Here is a 23,223-nt window from a genome sequence, read left to right as displayed (position 1 = left end):
AATGTACAGTCCTATAACTCACTGCAATGAGAATAAACGCCTTGAATATTTAATGCAGCATAAATATAACACCCTGCAGACAAAACCCCTGCCCGTCTCTCTCTTGATGTGGCGTCGAGCGTGGCCAATTGTTCATCCAAAATTCAATAACTGCTGCTGCAGCTGTCAGGGGAGGAGGAGGAGAAGCAGAGGCGAGGAGTGAGAGGAAGACTAGGAGGTGAACAGAGACAGAGGGATGATGGGTAGAGAGGTGGAGAGAGGAGGGTCTGGAAAGAGGGGGAATAAAACCTCGGAGAACGGAGGTAAAACATGACGGTCAGTACAAATCCAGAATGTTTAGCAGTAATACTACTCCACAAAAAAAAGATGCAAGTTCACTTTTTTACTGTGGAGAGGAATCTTGGATGATGAAGAAGATTAACAGAATTGCTCACGAGGAAGAATGTGTTGAATCTGTGTATCATTCGTTTTTTCAAAATAAAACCAAAAGTAAGAAAACGAAAAAACAACTACTTTTCTCCGTATTTGTTTCCTCACTAAAATGAAGAAACGGATAACGACTGAATGATACACGGAGTTGAGGGTGAACGTGTCCTTCACCAGCCCTCTGGACGGTCGGATCTTGTGGACTTTATTGCTTCTGTCAGAATTCTATTTAAATAAAATCTGACCGTGTTCAGAAATTGAAAGACGTGATATGATCAAAATTCACCAACTCACACGGGGCCTAAACCAACGAGTCCAAGTGATAAAACACTGCCTGACCCCAGATGTGATAAAAGACCCTGACCACATGGCTAACGTTAACATTTAGACTATAGGTGGAGAGGGCGTGGTTTAGACTTTGCCTCTCCCGTGATTGGCTGGTCCTGGAGGTTCGTCTCTCCGTCCAATCCGGTGCCGCTAGAAAAGGGAAGAAACTACAACCCCCCGCCTTCTGTCTTGGTTTCTGACATGTTCTTCCTTAATGACTACATGTATGATACAGAGTGAAGATGGCAGATACACTAAATGCATTTGAAAGATGAGGAATAATTATTCAGACATGAAATATGAAACTCTACTGATCAATAACAGTAATAATAATAATTCACAAATGCACAGGACAAAATTCACGAATGCACAGAACAATTCACACGGGCGTAGGACCAGATACACAAATGTATTTTTGATGCACACACAAATATAACCTGATTTAAAAATGTTTTTTCGTCTGTTAGCTGTGCTGGATTTGTGTGTGACTTTTGAGACTCCCCTGACGTGACTCAATCCACAAATACGTTTTTTTAAACACGGATCTGCAACCAATCAGATATCTTCCTTTGTTTCAGCCAATCATAAGTCCGCACCCCACGTGGGGGACGATTTACTCGTAAACTCGTCAGATTAAAGGGGCGAATACACCTGCTGTTTGAACTGCATTTGTGTGGTTCGCTTAGAAAAGTGATTCAATATTTGGGTGTTTGTTCTCTCAGATGTAAGTCACTTTGGCTAAAAGCCTCTGCTAAATGACAGTAGTGAAATGGATGACCTGAAAAGTTAGAAGATGGCATGGAAAGGTAGATTTTCCACCTTGAGACGGATTCTGTTTCTGATTCTGTCGGAGACTAAAATCACCGACAGTGAAGGCAGAAGACAGTGATGGGTGTGGTGTGCTCTGCTGATGATGTAGTGGTGTGTGTCTGTGGTGTGTGTGTGAATGATGGTGGTTGTGTGATTTTGTTGTTATGTTGGATGCGAGCCTCCAATAATATCAGAGCTGAAGCGGTGATGTTGATCTCCAACACAAGTTTACCAACAACTGGTGACTCCAACTGGTTCTTCAGGCTGAATCACTGCTAGTACCGGTGTTTTATTTATTTATTTATTTATTTATAATATATCTGAATAATATGTAGCCCCGCCCACTGAGTTTGACGAGTGAAACTGACAGTTTTACATTTACATTTCATGATTCAGCAACACGAAATCATTAATTAAATGTGTCATTAATTAATTAAATGCAGTTTTACATTTCATGATTCACACGCAACACGAAATCATTAATTAAATGTGTCATTAATTAATTCAATGCTGAAATAATAAATATATATTTGTACTTAAAATGAATTGTATTTTAATTAATTAATGACATATTTCATTCTAATTTTAATTAATTAATGACACATTTAATTAATTAATGATATATTTAATTCCCATTTTAATTAATTAATGATGTATTTATTTATTTAATTTTGGCACAAAAAATCCTCCATATTATTTAACCAGGTTAGTCCCATGAGATCAGGGGTCTATTTTACAAGGGAGACCTGGCCAGCAACATAGTTACAGAATTAAAAAATAAAAAACAAACAAATAAATTAATTAATTACATAAAGATTTAATTAATTAAAACACTTGCATACAGACAGTCTCAACTCCACTGTTGTTAATCAGAGCTTTAAATTCAGGTGTCAGGTTTCGTGAATGCAGTTCGGATTGAAGTTTTTTCAAAGCATCTGGTGCTGAAAACCTAAAAGCTTTCTTCCCAAATTCCGTTCTTATTTTTGGAACAACCAAATGCAAAATGTCCATTGAGCGGAGATTGTAGCCTCCTTGTTTCCATGTTAGAAGAGAAGATAAATAAGAAGGAATTTTACCCAGAATGGCTTTATAAATGAACATATACCAATGACTGAGGCAACAAGCTTGTAACGATGACCACTTCGCTTTAGTGTAGAGAAGACAGTGATGGGGGAGAGAACCACAGTTTGTTATAAATCTCACTGCGTTTTGGGTTGGCGTCATGCAGCAGACCTTCAAACCTCCTCTGGATTTCCTCTCCAGCCCATCAGAAACCATCAACCAACCCAAACCTCTTTTATTTGCATTATCCAGTGTTTTAAAAAGTCTTTTGTGTTCTGTTGTCTCCGCCCAGGTTATTTGAGACTCTCCAGTCTCTCTTCTGGTCCATATTCGGCCTGATAAATCTCTACGTCACCAACGTTAAGGCTCGCCACGAGTTCACGGAGTTTGTTGGAGCCACCATGTTCGGGACGTACAACATCATCTCCTTGGTGGTTCTGCTCAACATGCTGATCGCCATGATGAACAACTCCTACCAGCTCATCGCCGTGAGTCTCCACCCGAGTCGGAGCTGGAAACCCGACACACTCAAAGAAGCTGATTCAGCTGATTCTAGGGCTGTTCGATTTTGCCCAAAAATAAAATCTTGATTTTTTTCTCTCAAAAACCGATTTTCGATTACGATTACGATTATTTTGTGAATTGACAAAAGGCAAAGAAATGATTTCAAATATGCTGTTTTTTTATTGAACATTTGCCCCATTGGGCTTTAAGTGCAAACTTTGCTCTTATTAAACCAAAAATGAATGAATAAAGTGCAAAACTCTGTAAAATAAGTTTAACATTTTTTTTAAAAAATATAATAAAATATAAAGTTTTATCTCTGAAAAAAAAATCAGCAAATCAGCACTTGCAAACATACAGTAAGTTATATTTCCAATTAAATAAAACAAGACATTTTCTAATTAAACTAAACTGGGTCTTTGCATGCTAAATAATAATGCAACCCATGAAGGAGGTAGGTATTGAGAGGTATTTCCATCAATCATTAATATGGTATCAATCATTAATATGTGTGCAGACAAGGTAAAAAAAAAAAAAAAAAGTGAAAAATCGATTTTATGATTTTCACGTTTTAACATCGTTCTAATTACATAATCGCGATTACGATTTAAAATCGATTAATCGAACAGCCCTAGCTGATTCCTTCACAAACGTGACCTTCATTCCACTTCACACTGAACACAATTACACTTCTCCTCCATCTTTTACTGGCCAGGATGTCGTTGAACAATCGTTTTCCTCATTTAAGCCCGTGAAGAGCGGCCACAGGTCCTTAAAAGGTTCTATAAATGTCTTAATTTGTCTTAAATCTCAATCCAAGGGTCTTCATTTTTGAATCTTCATATTAGAGGGAATTTATCCAGTCATCATTAAAAAGTTTTCTTACACTTTGAAAAGGGAAAAGTTCATTTAATCGTTTTGAGGAGAAATACATTTGTTTTCCAGTTGTTAGACACACTTGCTTGACAACGCCTCAGTCAGGGTTGCCAGGTTGGGCGGGTTTCAGCCCAATTGGGCTTCATTTGACTTTGGGCTGAAAAATATAGGACTGGTCAGGTGAGATTAAATTTGGGCTGCTTTTCCTGGTTTCTGCTCAATATTTAGGAGAAATTATCAACAAAAAAGTTTCCATTATGGCAGAGAAATGTAGAAATGTACACAATAAACTCACTGATATTATATTTGCTTTAATCTAGTCAATTTAATTGTGGTCAGTGTTTTGAACCTGAACTTCTTTTGGCTTCATTTGGTTATGAGTTTAAATTTATTCCGCATTTAATAATTTATGGTTTCAACATAGAGAATGTATGATTCGGGCTGGTTTTTTTATTATTTCGGTGGGTTTTACATCACGTCAGATCTGGCAATCTCGGTCAGTGTATCTTTTGGTCATTGGATTTTTCCGTCATGAGTGGGAATCAAAAAACAAAAAACGATTGGTTTATTTGATTTTCCTTTTAAAACAAAAAACAAATATTGAATTACACTGCATTTTTTCTTTTTCTGTGTTAATATGATTTAACAAAGATTCAAAATACGCTTTTATTTTCGTTTTCTATTTCATATAAGAAAAATGAAATCACTAGTCAACAGGAACGAAAAAACGAACCAGAAACAACCATTTATTCATATTCGTGCACCGAATGAATTTGATGCTTTTTTGTTTATAACTCTTTGAGTCTTGACGTGCCGGTTCATGTCCTGACGGTCTGTAACTGAACATGGACATGAAAGTATGATTGCAGCAGTCCAGACTAAAGCCTAGTTAATATATCAGCGTCGGTCTGACTAGGCCTGTGTTGAAAAAATCGATTTTCCAATTCTAAATCGATTCTCATATTAATTCCTAAAAATTTATTCTTATGTCTAAAGAACGATTTTTTTTCATTATTACATTTTTCTCCCGGTGAACTTTAATCCCAGTAGTCGGACACAGTTTATCATGACACTTCTGAAAAATGCCGGGTGCTTCATGGCAATATGTGTGTGTGGAAGGAATAAATTAGACAAGCTAAAATGATTTGTTTACTGCATGAGCTGTAGCAATTTCTTTCATTTTTTGCACTTTAAATGGATATTGAAACCCCTGTTTGAGTTATTTCTTTCTTAATTTCTGAATTTCTTAATTATTTCACAATAATTATTGTGAAATTATTATTTCACTAGTTATTTTACAGTCATATAATTCAGGCAACAGCTCAAAAACATTTTAAATAACACTAACCCAAATCAATGTCGGATCAAATCGAATCGGATTGAATCAAATCTTGATAATCGATTCTGAATCTTAAGAATCGGAATCGAATCGATTCTTGACATTTGAATCGATCCCCAGCCCCATGTCTGACAGCGTTTTAGTGCATTTCTTGGTAAACCGTAATGCTCGCCGTACCCGGACTTGCACCTTTCTACAAGTCTCTGTGGCTTGATTCTTTCCACGGAAAGATAGATTGCTGCAGTTTCAGTACAAGTGACTTATAACCAACATTTTTCAGCTCGAACTCCCATATGATTCAGTAAAGTGAAGCGTCAAAGTATCTACGTTAGCCACATGCCAACCAACAATTCAAGTGGCTTTGGGGCTTGTAGCACACTATAATGTAATAATTTCCTAAAAATGTAATAAAATTTGCACTTAACTCAATCGAAAATGTAATAAAACCCAATAATGTAATAACTTCCCCAATAATGTAATAAAATATCCTGACTGATATTGTAATAACATTTTTACCAATAATGTAATACCTTATTGCATTATTGGGAATTTATTACATGGTACTCAAAGTCTGCAATTTAACCCAATAGTCATTCTGGTGTTTCAGATCCAGCGTATATAACATTCTTAGATTCTTAAAACACAAAATATAGAACTCTGGACTGAAAATAAACATATATATTACATTATCAGTTTTGAAAAAAAAAAGACCCACCTAAAAATGTAATAAATTCCCAATAATGTAATAAGGTATTACATTATTGGTAAAAATGTTATTACAATATCAGTCAAGATATTTTATTACATTATTGTTGAAGTTATTACGTTATTGGATTTTATTACATTTTCAAATGAGTTAAGTGCAAATTTTATTACATTTTCAGGCATTATTACATTTTCAGGAAATGATTACATTATAGGGTGCTACAGGGCTACGCACATAATCAGAGATAATCAGGTTCAATCTTCTGCACGACAAAGACAAGCATCACTAGAAAAGTAACTTTTGGCCTGTTTGCTCAAAAAATGACTGAATTTCTGAAAAGTTTATCAGAACAGTTGCACAAATAAGTGAAGAAGTTAAATCAGAAAACATGAAGAGCAGGAGTGGAGTCGGTAAAATGTTTCGGTGTCATGTGAACTACATGATCTCTTGCTTGTTGCTGATTCACATCCTCAAAACTGAAAACAACCTCCCTCACAGAGCAGGATATGATAGTTGCAGATGCTGTATTGATTGTTTTATTTTCAGACTAACAGTCATACCTGCTCCGTGACCCTGTAGACTCAGGAATCCCTTCTCCGTCCTGCAGGACCACGCAGACATCGAGTGGAAGTTCGCCCGGACCAAGCTGTGGATGAGCTACTTCGACGAGGGCGGCACGCTGCCGCCGCCCTTCAACATCGTCCCCAGCCCCAAGTCCGTCTGGTACCTGCTCATGTGGCTCCACAGCAAGCTGTGCAGGGGGGGCCGGCCGCCCGGAGAGGGCTCGCACAAGTGTGAGAACCTCCGCGAGTTCACGGTGAGTGAGCGCCGACGCTTCTGGTGACTGTTGTGGCGCTTTTTCCACCAGCACCTACTCGGCTCAGCTCGGCCTGGTTTCTTTTCCACTACAATCCAGCAGCTGGAGCAGAAGTAGGAGGGTTGGGGTGAAGCTGCTTTGACATACACTGAAAAAAGTATAACCTTGCTCAAACTAAAAAAAAAATGATGTCCAGATATCACATCTAAAATATTTGACTTCACAGAATCTAAATTGAGTATCTTCATATGACCTGATTATTTTATGTTGATGTAAACAATAATACTGCACTAGACTCAACCTTCATTTTTTACCTTGATCCAAATTATTTTCTTAACTTTTAGTTATTGAACCAAACTAATAAATTGAAATTGAACCAAACTAATTTATTCACTTTTAACTGATTTAAGGGTTTAAGGGAGAACAAGATACATGCTGGATTATAAATCATTGCACATTCTGTATTCATCAATAGTATTACCATATCTGGATTATTGTGTGGAAGTTTGGGGCAACACATATATAAGCAATTTACAACCGCTATTCAGAATGCAAAAAAAAGCAATCAGGATACATCACAATGTGGGATATAAGGATCACACAAACACACTGTTTTTAAAGTCGCATGTGTTGAAATTCTGGGATATTGTCAAACTAAAAACTCTACAAATCATATTCAAAGCGAGAACTGATTCACTTCCAGGGAATTTACAGAAAATGTTTTGTGACAGGGAGGGGCGTTATAATTTAAAAGGAAAATGTAATTTAAAAAAACAATGTTTTCATTCTAAAAGGAAAAGCATGTGTATCTCAGTTGTTGGAGTGGATTTATGGAATGGGTTGGGTGATGGGTTGAAGCAATGTACAAATATAAATCCATTTAAAAAACGGTACAAAAAGGAAGTTCTGGGAAGTTATTTGGTTGAGGAGGAGTTATGTTAAGGCAATATGGTGTTTGTTAGCTGGTTAGGTGCAAAGGCACAACTAATGGGAAAATTGGTAGCCTATTAGGTAATTGCAGCTATTTATTATTAATATTTATGTTTAATTTATGATAGAGGTAACAAAGGGGCAGGGTTAAATAAGTTTTACTTCAACCTGCTCCTTTTCGGACACTGTTTTTTTTTTTTTTCCCCTGTTTGTATTACGTTTTTGTTGTTGTTGCTTTTTTTTCTGTATGTTTTGAATTTGTTTTAAAATCTTATATTTTTTTATGTGTTCGAAATAAACAATTAAATCAATCAATCAATCAAAGGGTTAGGGTTAGAATTGAATTGTTTGCCTTGACACCAGTTTATTAATTTACATATACCTATCCAAACTATATTTTTCCCATTTTATTTGACCCAAAAAATAATTTGTTTCCCACCTTATAAACTCTATAAAAAAGACACTTGGCCAACAGATTACATTAAATGTATTTATTAATCTTAAACATATGAACCATATGCAACACATTAGGCAATCGGCCTTCATTTTTCTTTAATCTAAAAGAGGTCAACGATGTCAAAAGGACCATGTGCTCTGACTCTGTAGTGTGCAGTGTGCAATTCATTTGACTCAAACTACAAATATTACCTGCAGGTCATGAAGAAAAAAATTAATTTGAGAGAAATCAAAAACGTTGTTTTGGGTCCTTTTGACGTATATTTAGTTCAGTACGAATCAAACGTGATGTCTCTAAATGCAAAAAGAATGAGTTTTACATTCAAACAATTTATCCTGTTTTAGATGGCAGTTATTAGTTTGAATGAAAAACTGCATGTTACACTTTTTTCAGTGTATTTGATTGTGTGATCTCAACGAAGAAGACAAAACTAAAGATGTAGAACCTGGAGGAGATGATAGATGTGCTGCTGGGTCTGTGGCTTGTGTGAGAGAGTGAGAGAAGCTTCAAGTGGCAACGCTTTTTAATTTTTTTTGGTTTGTCTCAGCGCTGCTGAAAATAGCTGAGCAGCTATGAAGAGACAGAGCTCCTGGTAGATCTGGTCGTTCCTTATCGCCCGTCTAGATCCATTTTTAATTCTCTCCTCAGCCACCAGGTTTATGAACATCTGCACCTCAGAGTTGGATCATGAAACAGACTTCTGCTGCCATTGCCTGTCGAATAAAATGAACAAGAAACCGCCGTCAGAGTCTCTCTTTCACTGATGTCACATCCTGACTCAGACGTCTGACTCCAACCCCCCGACCAATCGGTGGCCTGTAGTGTGATGATGTCAGATACAGCCGACTCAGCCGCTTAGAACCTCGGCAGAGTAGTTACAGAAAAGTATCTACTCGGCACGTTAGACCCCTAATGGAAAAGAACCAAACCGAGTTGAGTCGAGTCGAGTCGGGCTGAGTAGGTACTAGTGGAAAAGTGCCGTTAGTCACACCGGTTCGGTCACAGCAGGGAAGGGTTTTGTGTATTTGTGGAGTTCCTTACTGGATGTGAGGTAATAACAAGGTCTGTGTGAACGGAGCAGCTGCTCCCGGACCTTTTCATCCCAGGAATGTGTTTTATCTGGAGCGTTTTAAGGGGGAATGACCTGCAGCGGCAGGTGTGTTGGCTGGAAATGAGGCTGCAGATTCTCTCTGAAGCTTGTTCTGGCACTTCCAGGTGGTGGTTTTCATATGTCTGAATTTTGATTCAGGCATTCATTCATTTTATCTTCACATGATGAAAAAGGAACCCTAGCAACATGATGTTGGAATAAAAATCCTAATTTTATTTGTACAGATTAAGAATAATGTGAGAACATTTGTAAAATTGTGCAAAAAAGACCTCAGAGACAAAAGAAAATGAGGTAATAAAAACATTCAAATCAGAATACTACATTTATAAAACTTTAAAATATAAAGTTACTGATTAGACTATATATCGAAAAGATAAAATAACAGTAAAATATTCATTTGATTTAATAAAGTTGATTTTGTCTTTGGATTTAGAATTTAATTTGCTAATTCTTTTTGTCAAACAAAACTTTTTTCGTTTTTTTAATTACCTTACATGTTACGGCTATTCCTAATTAAAAAACTTTAAAATGTTTTGTCTGACAAAAAGAATTAGCAAATTTAAATAGTAAAATAATTTGTATGAATAAAATATTTATATAAAAGTATGTGTATTCATAAATTATAGTAATTAGGAATGAATTTAACTGATATTTTGGTATAAATAAATGTGTTAAAATAAACAAAAGAACATTCATTGAGAGTATTAAGCGGTCGTTTCTCACATCAGTCGCAGATCACTATGACGCCGCGCCACACATCGACATCTACGCTACTTTAGAAATCTGAAAGTCTTCCAAGCGGACATTTTCTGCTCCTTCTCAGCTTTCTAATTTTATTCGTACTGTGTGATCTCCTGTGTTTACTGCGGCCTGATGTCGGTTGTAGGTGGCTTTAGATTCTCTGGTACTTCCCTCAAGCAGCTTCAAACGCAGCGAAACTCCAGAATCCTTTAATCATTTCAGAACGATAAAACCCTGCAACCATAAAGAGAGACTCTTCCTGAAAATGAGCAGATTTGATTGGTGTGTCTTCTAGGGATGGGCGGTATGGACTAAAAAATGTATCACGATAATTTCTGGCATTTATCCTGATAACGATAAAAATGATGATAAAAAAAATACCAATTCAACTCCACCTTTGTAACTATAAATCTATCTCGCTCTCAGATCCGTCATGTTTGTTAAACAAAAACGTCATCAACGGGAATTTATCCTTTTTTTTTCTTTCTTTCTTTCTTTCTTTCTTTCTTTCTTTCTTTCTTTCTTTCTTTCTTTCTTTCTTTCTTTCTTTCTTTCTTTCTAGCTCATTTCTTTCTTTCTTTCTTTCAGGCTTCTTTCTTTCTTTCTTTCTTTCTTTCTTTCTTTCTTTCTTTCTTTCTTTCTGGCTCCTTTCTTTCTTTCTTTCTTTCTTTCTTTCTAGCTCATTTCTTTCTTTCTTTCTGGCTCCTTTCTTTCTTTCTTTCTAGCTCATTTCTTTCTTTCTTTCTAGCTCATTTCTTTCTTTCTTTCTAGCTCATTTCTTTCTTTCTTTCTGGCTCCTTTCTTTCTTTCTTTCTAGCTCCTTTCTTTCTTTCTTTCTAGCTCCTTTCTTTCTTTCTTTCTAGCTCATTTCTTTCTTTCTTTCTTTCTTTCTGTCTCCTTTCTTTCTTTCTTTCTTTCTTTCTTTCTTTCTTTCTTTCTTTCTTTCTGGCTCATTCCTTCCTTCCTTCCTTCCTTCCTTCACGTACATAACGCAGAACCATAAATTCGACTTTACACAAAAACATCATCAACGGGAATTTATCGTTTTTACCGTGAGATACAAATTCTTACCGTGGGGAATTTTTTTGACGGTTTATCGTGAACGGTAAAATATCACCCATTCCTAGTGTCTTCTGATCGGTTGAGCGTAGATGAGCAGAGCCGATGGCTCGTCAACACGGCCGTTATCAACACCACACGCCATTCATCCACACTATTTCACTCATTTCATTTATTTATTTAGCACAATTATTTTTAAAAACTAATGTACAACAAATTAAAAAAATGACAAATATAAACGTAAAAGAGAACATGGATACAAGGTCTGGATTACATTAAAGATAAAGACGTTGGAGGTTAAGACAGAATAAGATGTTTTTCTAATAACGTTCTGAAGGAGGTAAAAGATAATGTCGACTTCAGCGACACATTCAAGTCATTCCAGAGTTTTGGATCTAAATGTAATATTAAATTGATGACCAGATGTTGGACAGAAGGGTAAATGTTGAAAGAGCCATCTTGGACCAAAAACACAAAAAACAAATATGTCTGGAGCCGCAAAAAATGAAAAGTCTTGAATAAGCCTTAGAATGAAGACAACACATGCTGCATGTCTCTATATTAGTTATAACTGGGGGGAGATTTTTTTTTTCATTATGCACTTCGATAAAAAAGTCAAAATTTCAAGAAAAATGTTGAAATGTCGAGATTAATATTGAAGTATAATCTTGAGAAAAAAGTCGAAATGTTGAGAAAAAAGTTGAAATGTTGAGAAAAAAGTCGAAATTTCAAGAAAAATTTTGAAATGTTGAGATTAATGTTGAAGTATAATCTTGAGAAAAAAGTCGAAAAGTCGAGAAATAGTCGAAATGTTGAGAGAAAAAGTCAAAATGTTGAGAAAAAAGTTGAAATGTTGAGAAAAAGTCGAAATGTCGAGATTAATGTTGAGGTACAATCTCGAGAAAAAAGTCGAAATGTCGAGAAAAAAGTCAAAATTTTGAGAAAAAAGTCGAAATGTCGAGATTAAAAAGGAAAGGAAAAAAGAAGAAAAAAAGGAAAAAAAGAATAAAGAAAAAGAGAAAAAAAGAAGAAAAAAAAAGGAAAAAAAAAGGTCAAACATTTTTGAAAAAGCTCCAGGAGCCACTAGGGCGGCGCTAAAGAGCCGCATGCGGCTCTAGAGCCGCGGGTTGCCGACCCCTGTTCTAGTTGGATATGAATTAAAATCAGATGAAAAAGTAAAAAACAGCTGGAAAGGGACAGGAAGATCTTGTTTTCTATTAATAAACGTATGCACAAACAAGCATGAGTGAAAAACATTAAGTTTATGAAGGGATAATAGTGAATATTTCATAAAAAGAGCTTCAGATGGTTCGTGTCTACCAGACTGAGAGATCACTACATTTAGTTTAAACGATACCAGCGCCGTAGATCTGCGCTCTCATTTAAGTTAAAGTTAAAGTTAAAGTTAAATCAATTCAAAATGTCACCAGAAGCTCTGCAGTGGTTTAAGTCTTACCTGGAGGGGAGACAACAATGTGTCAGGGTCAATGGGGTGAAGTCAAGCCTTCATACTAACAGCATGGGAGTACCACAAGGGTCTGTACTCGGACCACTGTTGTTTTCCATGTACATTAATGACTTACCAAACTGCTGTCCGCGTGTCAACTGCCAGATGTATGCTGATGACACTGTCATCTACGTGTCCGCAAAAACACCAAGCTTGGCAGGCGAGCAGCTGACACAGGCACTACTAAACATTCATAAATGGCTTGAGCTGTCATATTTAACTCTTAATCTAAAGAAAACTGTCTCCATGTGTTTCTCTATACGTGATAGGGCTGCTAATGACATATTTGAGGTATGGATCGACCAGGAAAAAATTGATGTAGTGACCGAAGTCAAGTACCTAGGCATTATTCTGGACAAGAATTTAAAATTCAACAGTCAGGTTAAGCAAATTTCCAAGAAGGTCAAACCAAATCTAAATTTATTTCGTTATATTCGAAGGAATTTGTCATGTCAAACTGCTCGATTATACATGCATGCAATGATCTTTTCACATTTGTCATATTGCATCACATCATGGTCCTTTGCCTCTCAAACAACTCTAAAACCTATAACATCATTATACAAGCAGGCAATAAAAATTATGGATCAGAAACCTATGAGATGGCACCACTGTGAAATTTTAAGAAAACACAACCTTTTAACTTTTGAAAACTTTGTGAATTTTAGTAGTCTTAAACTGGTTTTTAAATGTTTATATAATCATGTTTCACCCCTGTTCTCTGAAGTGGTTATTAGGCATCAGAGCTCTGGTAGAGTAACCACACGGGCCTGCACCAATGGTGACTGTCGTATCCCAAAGTATAAGACCTCTTTTGGTGAGTCGGTTTTTTCTGTGAAGGGTGCAAAACTCTGGAATTCTTTACCGACTAATTTAAAATTAGAAACGTGTGGCAATATGTTCAACAGAGGACTCAAACTATGGCTCAAGTCTAAACAACAGTGCCTACATGAATAGGTCAGGTCTGGTTCTGCTCTTGAATGTTGTCTTTGCTTTATATCTTATGTCATCCTCTAATTTTATTGTATATCTTATTGTATTGTATTTATATTATTTTTTTAAAAGCCTCCTGTGGACAAGTGTTGCAAATTAGCATGTATGCTAAAACACTCAAACAGTGCATTTGGTTTGTCCTATGTTATTGTGATGTCCATACCAAATAAATAAATATAATAATAATAATAATAATAATAATAATAATAATTTCCCGCCGTTGAGCAACATCAGGTCGTGTTACTGTTGACACAAATGAGGGGAATGTGAGTTAAACGTAAAGTGCGGCCTGAGCTTTGAGTCTGTCTGCTCTTCAGTCTCCTGTGAAGACTTTCCCTGGGGATCAGGACACTCTGGATTTTGTCTTCTCGTCATTTTAAAGTTCGTCTTTAAAGAAACATCAAAGAAAGCGAACGGAAAATCCTCCAAAATGGAGAAAAAAAAGGTACTTGATCCCTGCAGCACAGTTGTAGACGCTAGAGCTCTTGCTATTACATGAAGAATCGGTCCTCTACAGGGGTGGACTGGCCATCGGGCATACCGGGCATTTGCCCGGTGGGCCAATGGTGATTTTGGGCCGGGCCGGGCCAAAAAAAAAAAAAAAAAAAAAAATTATTTTTTTTTTTTTTTTTTTTTTGAATTTTTTTTTTTTTTTTTTTTTTTTTTGGCCCGGGCCGGCCCGGCCCATTTGATTTTGTTTTTTACCTGACAACAACTGGTACCAGACTGGTACCACTAGATTGGTTATGGGCTGGAGTCAGGGCCGCTGCAAGGGGTGTGCAAGGGGTGTGCGAACCGTGCCCCCGCATGGGGCCTCGCACCCCAAGGGGAGGCCCCAAGGGGCCTCGCGCCCCAAGGGGGCCTCGCGCTCCAAGGGGCCTCGCGCTATGGGCCGTTTTTTTTTTTTTTTTTTTTTTTAATTTTTTTCGTTTTTTCCCTTATAAATATCAACAGTCACGTTCCATTACAGACCTAAATGTGTACTAGTCTGTGCATATCAATAAATATATGTGCAATGTCTGTTGTTCAACACAACTGATCAGACCAAGCGCAAACACGAGCTGCTCTGATCCAGACGGGTGGAGTTGGAACAAACTGTCACACAATGTCGAGAGAATGAGACAGAATCAGGAAATTTCCATCAGGGATGAAAAAAGAAAAAAAACTAAAGAAAATGGAAGAGTTTAATGCCTCTCTGAAAGGCTCGTTTGATAAATTTGTTACAAAAATCACCGATCCGACCGGGTCTCAAGCAGCCGTGGGGCCCCGCGTCGAGGCAAGAGATGATGATGAGGCAGGGGAAGGTATCCAGTATTTTGCTAATTGGAGAGTTAAAATTGCGCATATAGACACCCGATCCGACCCGAAAAACCCAAAAAATTTTGCGCGCGCTCGCTACACTCACGCGCAAGGGCCCCCCCCGACCATTCCACACAGGGCCTCGCAAGTCTCCCAGGCAGCTCTGGCTGGAGTAGTCACAACATTAGAGCGCGTGGCTTATTATTGATATTATTATTTATACTATTTGAAGAATGATGAGTTCATATTCAATATCTTATATATTCTATAAAACTAAATTACCATCTCCAAATTTAAGTTGCTTTTTTGACAGGGACAGTGGTGTTTGGATTCCTGATTGTCACTAAATTTTAATAATGCTGTGATTAGTAGTGGGTGGGTGAAATAATACATCAATCTTTTTGGAGAAATGTTTACCTACAGTGATGCCATCGCAGCAAAGACATTGTGTATATATACATATATTGGAAGAACCCACTGTTTAGGCAATTCATGGTCATTAGTTAGTAAAAACAGAGGCAGCGCTGCATTCCCCCTGTTTAAAATGGTCAAATATGATGATATCAGCCTGAAAATCACAGGACTTATCTGTGGTGGTGAAAGAAGTCAGCAGTATGAATTTGAAAGATGTGTGAGCATCCCTTCATGATAAACAGAGGGGGAACGCATTCTGACAGCAGTATTTCAGGCTGTCAGAATGTGTTCCCCCTGTTTAAAATGGGTTAATATATCATTGTAGATATCTGAAATGTTCTTTTTGACTAGGAGGAATTGAATTACAGATATCTGCAACACATATCCAGTCTAGCTATTAAATGTTAAAACGGCTTGCCATACAAGTTTGCTGGTCTACTCAGAAACAGTACTAAGTACATCTATAACGGGACTGGGGGGGGATGGTGTAGGTTTAGGTTTATTAGGCAAGAACATACACACCAACAAGACAGTGTACAAGCGGTGTCACAAAAACGTTTGTTTTCATTCATAGGCTTCATTTTCTTTCCATCAATACCTGGTGGGCCGGTCTAGGCTCAAAATGCCCGGGCCGATTTTTTGTCCCAGTCCAGCCCTGGTCCTCTATGACATCATAGACTGCGTTTCCATGCAGTCAATAACCCTTTTAAAACCCAAATATTGGCAATAACCCGGATTTGCACGGCCATGTAAACATCAATAACCCCTTTGAATAACCTGAATTTGCTCATATTCCAGTTTTTAAAAACCCGAATATGACCCCTGGGTTACTCCTTTTAAAACCCGAATATTGGGTCATGTAAACGCCAAACGGAATATCCCCATCAAACGGAACACGAATTTGTTTTCTGCACATGCTCTGTTCACAAGGAATCCTGGTCTTTTGAGTCCAGGAAGTTCTTCTAAACACAGAGAAACACAAGACCACGCCACACTTTTGGAGTGAGGAGGAGACTAATCACTTCATAAATGTAATGAAGGATATGAACATTTCTCTATTTGTAGACGGTAGAAAGTACCGGGATAGCGAGATTTACAAGAAGGTTAGCGAAAAGTTGCGCGAAGCAGCATTTGTTTTGAATTTGGATACAGGAAGAAGAAGCGGAAATGACGGGAATTGCGTCATCATGTTCTCCGTGCGTCGCTGGTTTGATCCAGATATCCTGAATGATTAATTACCATGTAAACGGAATATTCAGAATGTTTCAGTAACCGGAATATTAGCAATAACCCGAATTTTTACTGCATGTAAACTAGGCCTGTGTTGAAAAAATTGATTTCCCAATTCTAAATCGATTCTCATATTAATTCCTAAAAATCGATTCATATGTCTAAAGATCAAATTTTTTTTTAGATTTTTTTTTGGGTATTTTTTTTTTTTCATCATTACATTACAACTTTTGGTTATTTTTTTGTTTATCCCCAAAAAAGGAATGTTTTGTTGGACACGAGAATAACTGGTGCCATGTTTTTGCCTTTAAATATGTTTAAAGGTATGAAAACATTAAAGTGTTAGGTTATAATTGCATAAATTGTCTATATTTCATTACTTTATATATTGTCTTGGGGTTACATTTGCATAAAATGCTAAAAACCAAATGCTCAAAAATTTAAAACCAAAATAAACCGAAAATGGAACAAATAAAAACGGAATGTTTTAAAAACTAAAACCGATTTCATCCGTCTCTGTTTCCTCCCTGGATCAGTTTGATAATTCTGCCCCAAGATGTTTCTGAAAGCAGTTCTATCAGCATTCTGGGAGCTGATTGGTCCTTACAGCATCATTAGCTGCAATACTTGCTGTTGAATCTCAGTATAATACTAGTATTAATATGTTGCATAACTACAGTCATATAATTCATGCAACAGCTCAAAAAACTGTTTTAATAACACTAACCCAAATCAATATTGGAATTGAATCGAATCGAATCAAATCTTGATAATCGATTCTGAATCTTAAGAATCGGAATCGAATAGATTCTTGACATTTGAATCGATCCCCAGCCCTAATGTAAACGTAGTCATAGAGAGCTGCCGTTAGAAAAAACGTCTGAAGGAAATGCCCCCAGGACCCTGAAACCCGAGTATTTTTACAATTAGCTCCTTTTTTTTTTATCTCCCGCCACGTTGAAGATGATAATTCATCATATTAATGCTGAAAGTTAATCAGGAAACTCAGATCCCAAAACCGGAAAGCAGGGAATAAAAACATTAAAAGAAAAGTTTTTTTCTCTGATATTCTTTGACTGACAAAAGCATAATTTATAATACACTTTCTTTTTCATTTTTTGAATTGATTTGTTGATTAAATGCTCATTTCAATCACATCAAGACTAAATCACATCAGGACTAAAATGCTTTTGTGGCTCTTTTCACTTTATTGACAGAGACAGAGATTATTTATGTAGCACAGATAAAGTCACATGAATAAATCTGCACTGGCAACACATCCGGGACGCCGTAATTGAACATCACAGACAGAACTCGCAGCTTCAGTGATCTCCAGCGCAGCAGCAGGCAGTAATGAACCCCAAAGCTAAGAGGCAGATGGGCTTTTCTGTCGGAAAGCAAATGAATTAAAACCCACAGTCATTAACCTCCTGAGCAGCACGGGGACAAAAGTGACTTGTTAGGTTTGTTTTGACAGGGTTTTCTCCAGGAGGCACTCGGGAACCGACGACTGCAGCTCAGATGAAAAGTCAGTGTCGCAGAAAATAATTTGGCAGAATTACTGGATGTTGTTTAGCTGAAGTTACCAAAGATATACAAAGTTTGCACACCCTTATCAAGTTGGAGGGTTTGTTCTATCTGTCTGGGTGTTTGGCTCTATTATGCAAGGCTAGTTTATTTTTAGTTAGTTAGTAAATATTTATTTCGGTCAATCACAAACAAAAAATCAACAAACAAGATAACACAGGTTTTTCCCTGGTCAACATTGTGATTGTTTTGACCGAAAAGGTCTGGGCTTGAAGCATAAAGCTTATCTTGCCCACCTTTTAACAGAATAGAATATACAAAAAAAACAAATGAAGTATCATAAGTCTACACAAAATAATAATAATAGTAATAATAATAATAATAATAATAATAATAATAATAATAATAATAATAATAATAATAGCAATAATATGATAGTAATAATAATGATAGTTCTGAAAACAGAAAGTGAAAAGATGCTAAGGAAACCGGCAAAACAAATTTAAGTTGTCATTTTATCTTATGCATGTGTGCATTCTTCTTTGTTTGTTTATTGTGTTTCTATATATGTGTCCATTACCTTTGCTTTGAATAATATCTTGTATGCTTTTATTGAATTTGCTAGTTTAAGGTCATTTTCTAATGAGTTCCACAGTTTTACTCCTAAAACAGATATACATCTTCCCTTTGCATTTGTTCTAACTGTTGTTGTGTCAAACATTGCAGTTATTTGTATAGCACAATACAAGACAAGGTAATTCAAAGTGCTTTACATCAACATTAAAAGTGGCAAGACACAATTAAACAGTAAATAACAAATAAAATGAAATAAAATGATAAGAAAAGGAAGTAAAATAATAAAAAGCACAAGTTGTTAAAAAGTAAGGGCAGTAGAGTACAGCAGGTACATCTCATTCTTACAATGGCAAGAATTACGTTTCTATACGGTCAAAACGTACAAAGACCGGGTCAAATACAGTATTACAAAAGTAATCTGTAACAATTCGTACGGTGGATTAAACCAATTTGACAATTCTATGCCACACCTGCATTCAGGGCTTATCCATAACTTTGCGCGGTTTTCAAAAATCATAATTATTTAATTCAAGAGTACGCTTAAAGGGGACATATTATGGCATTTAATGTATATTTTAAACAGGCCTTGGATGTCTTAAAAACAATCTAAAGCTTGTTTTTTTTCTACATAAATCAGAAATTCAGCCTGTGGGCCATGTCTCTAGTTTTACCGATTCTAAAGCCTTTTTCTGTGCTTCATTCTGAGGTGAGGGGGGCGGGGGGGGGCTATGATAATGAGGCTCTGTGCTGATTGGCTGCTTGAATGACGTGTAGCAGGGGAGGAGACAAAGCCTCTCTGGGCTGAAGAGCCGGCTGTTGTGATAAGCTATACACGGGAAGTATTATAACTTATCTTATATAATAACGGCACACGGATACTTCTTAGTTTCAGCTGAACTCGGGAGCTTGGTTTATTTCCAACGTCTCAGTCCGCACCTGCAATTCTCTCTGACCGTTACCCTGCGTTCACACTGAAAGCGTCACGGGAGTCATTGACTACGTTTACATGCAGTCAAAATTCGGGTTATTGCCAATATTCGGGTTTTAAAAGGGTTATTGAGTGCATGTAAACGTAGTCATAGGCGTCTGGCTGCCATTCATTGTCTATGAAAAACGGCGTCGAGAGGCGGCGGGGGCGGCGGGACCGGCGGGAGCGGCAGGAGCGTCGGGCGGCGGGGGCGGCGCGTCAATTTGAAAGTTGAAAAATCTGAACTTTATGCAAATGAGCAGCAGCGACGCCGAGGCGTCGTCCAATCATACACCGGGATTCCCGAAGCGAGAACTCTCAATGCAGATTGTACTTTCATGTACACACAAACGTACACTCATTCACATGCGTACATGAGCAGAGCTGTGCACTAACAAACTTATTCTATCAGGAATTAATATATTTCATCCAACAAAATGACATTTTGCTGGTTTGACTGCCGTTTTTACCTGAACTGATCACGTGAAACAGTAACTGATGGGTGAGGAGCTGGATGGTCCCAACGATTTTATTTGCTACATTGATCCAACGAAAAATAATTAAAACCCGTGCTTATTAATCACAAAACACAGGTTAATCATCATGACTAAATCCGCTCCGACCCGGTGTGTAGTGATCAGCGCAGACAGACTGCAGCTTCGCCTGAATTATGGTTCTGCGTTAAATCGACGGCGTAGCTGACGGCGTAGGGACGCGGTGCGGTGTGCGTCGCCGCGTATCCTACGCCGTAGGTTCTGCGTTGGTGTGACGCGGAACCATAAATCAGCCACCGGGCGCAAGTGCTCGCTGGGTTGATGTTGATCCGCGGACCAAACTTGTTAAAGGAGCATCAAACTCACTCTTATATACGCGGAAATAACGCTAAAATATAAAGAAGGCGTCCCAAAGTGAGATCTATGGTGAAATATGAAAATTAAGATGTGTAGTTATATGTGTAGGCTGTTCCCACTGTTCCCTTCAGTTCTGCAGCGCAGCTTTAGCCCCGCCCACCGCCGCCCCGCTGCAGGCACTGACGCTTTCAGTGTGAATGCACCAAGCGGCGAGATGCTGGCGTCGGGACTCCCGTGATTCTTTCAGTGTGAACGAGGGGTTAGAGCAGCGATCCTTAACATCCGGTTAACGGCAGTAAGGATAGACTTTCAAAATAAAAGTTTTAGCAGTGAACATTGATAAACATTACATCTCCCTTTAACAAAAAAATAAGATGTGCCTATGGAGATAATCAATGGCATGCAGAAAAACTGAAGCACTTAAACACAATTCTGAGCCACAAAATTAAGTCACCGTATACTGTAAATCCTTAGCAGTGCAAATAACATCAGTATACTCAAAAGTGCTATAATATTTAAGTGTGTTACTTCTGGAACAAATTACATGTAAAATAAAGCAATGGAATTTATTTTGTCGCCGAAGGTCTGTAGCATGGGACATGCTTTGTGTACGCAGCCGGTGTAATGTCCCATGCTACAGACCTTCGGCGACAAAATAAATTCCATTGCTTTATTTTTTTGTATTGGACTGTCCTAACTGGCCGCGAATTTAACGGTTTCAATGTGGACAGAGAGCGTACTATGTCACTCAGCTCGACGCGATACTCGGACGCTGTAAACGGATCTTAAGCTTGATTTACGGTTCTGCGTTAAATTGACGCGTACCCTACGTCGTAGGCTCTGTGTTGGTGTAACGCGGAACCATAAATCAGCCAAGAGTCATTTAATTTAATTCTAAACAGTTACACCACAGTTCTTTACTCTAATTCCTCATTTCATTTATGTTACAAGACAAATGAATCATGTTAAACTGTAAAGAAATCACCACACTGAATTTTCACAAATGGCAACTTTATTGTTAAAAAAATAAAACATAAGTTGTATATAATAACATTAATGCACTATTGCTGGCTCAAGGAAGGGCCGTGCGTCTTCTGAATGTGTCGTTGAACAGCTTCAGGTGCATTGCTTGGAAGATTTGAAACCATAAACAGAAGAAAAATGTATTACGGTACTAATAGAGCCGCCGGCGCCCGGGGCTCCTCGACGGTCCGGTCCGTGAGCAGCTCCTGCAGCTCCATATACGGCGCCGGGGCTCCGGAGCTAAGCTAAATACTTAGCCCATGAAAAGATCATACAAATATAAATAACATAAAAACGTCACTTACCGCTGACTCGTGTGCAGTTGCCGGGTCCATGCTGTGGGAACTGATCCTTTTATGAGGGTAAATGTCGATGCAAAACCTCATTTTAACTGTCCCCTCGCTGTGGAAACAGCCACATGATTCCCCGCTTCTAAACAATAGCTGAAGCTCCAGCCGGCGGAGAGAGCTGGTTGTGGGCGTGGTTTCAGCAACGGAGGCTGACCTATGGAAATGAGCGACTGTCGTTACGTAACGACGGGCGCAGATTCAGAACGGCCCGTAGAAATCACATGACACTGGGGGATTCTGCAGGGCGGGGGTACAGACAGTACTCAAGTTGAGGGGTGATGAGGGGGGATGGCATCCCCCCCTGAAATAAAAACGGTCAAAATCATCCCCCCTGTAAAACTGCCATCCCCCCTTTCCATCTCTTATGTCATTTCATCAATGAATATGGTATTACTTCTATTTCAACATTTAGAGACATCACCAGAAAAATAACTTATTTGATAATTTTCACTTGAAATGAGTAGAAAAATCTGCCAGTGGGACAAGATTTATCTTCTCATTACAGGCAAAAAAAATCTTGTTGCACTGGCAGATTTTTTTACTTATTTCAAATGAAAATCTACTTGAAACAGATGAATATTGTTGTTTTTTCCAGTGATGAGTCTTGTTTTAAGTGTAATGAGATTTTTTTTACTAAAATGAGACATTTTAACTAGAAATAAGACAAATATTCTTGTTAAGATTTTGAGTTTTTGCAGTGATCCATTTTACTTATCCTGTGAAGGACAGAGTCATATTGATAAATTCAGAAAACTGTTTTTTATTGTTGTGTTTTGATGTATTTGATGTAAGCCCAGTGGATATTTAAAGCTTACAGAAGGCTGCATTTAACTGTTGCTATGTCATTCCTGCAGTATTTCTGCAGGTGTTTTGGTCAGTGCTATTATTTGTAATATATTATATTATTTGTAATCAGCACAAATTATCTGTCCCCATATGATAAAATCCACCATCCCCCCCTGATTTTTTTTTACAACTCGAGTACTGGGTACAGACCTTGCAGAAATTCATGGGATTTCATCTTTCCTGTGTTGGCAGGGTGAGGGGAGACCACTTTATATATGTTAAAACAAGAAAAACGGGTTTTTCATAATAGGTCCCCTTTAAAGCAGCAGAATGTAACTTTCAGCTTTTGTTGAGTTTGGCGGCTCCTTTGGACAAAAGCGGTAGTGCTTTACCAGTAGTGTGGCAGGGTTCCTACCATGCTCCTCAAAGTTACATAGTGCCAGTGAAGGTGATACAGACCCCTCAGACCATGACAGAGGTTCATTAAACCTGTTGGAAGTTGATGTACCATCACAATGACTCTGGAAATATGATA

The 23,223-nt window shown here is 37.7% G+C and overlaps 1 protein-coding gene across 1 annotated transcript in view; it reads left to right on the top strand.

Moving 5' to 3' along the window:
* Positions 1-23,223, top strand: part of trpc5a (transient receptor potential cation channel, subfamily C, member 5a) — a 260,870-nt gene that overhangs the window by 197,501 nt on the left and 40,146 nt on the right. Inside the window, exons 14-15 of the mRNA XM_061709480.1 lie at positions 2,918-3,113; positions 6,658-6,867. Coding sequence (XP_061565464.1) covers positions 2,918-3,113; positions 6,658-6,867 — 406 coding nt within the window. The remainder of the gene's footprint in view (positions 1-2,917; positions 3,114-6,657; positions 6,868-23,223) is intronic.

The sequence above is a fragment of the Cololabis saira genome, chromosome 20 (assembly GCF_033807715.1).
Source record: "Cololabis saira isolate AMF1-May2022 chromosome 20, fColSai1.1, whole genome shotgun sequence".
NCBI lineage: Eukaryota > Metazoa > Chordata > Actinopteri > Beloniformes > Belonidae > Cololabis > Cololabis saira.
The sequence above is the reverse complement of the archived record's forward strand: the minus strand, read 5'-3'. Positions and strand labels throughout refer to the sequence as shown.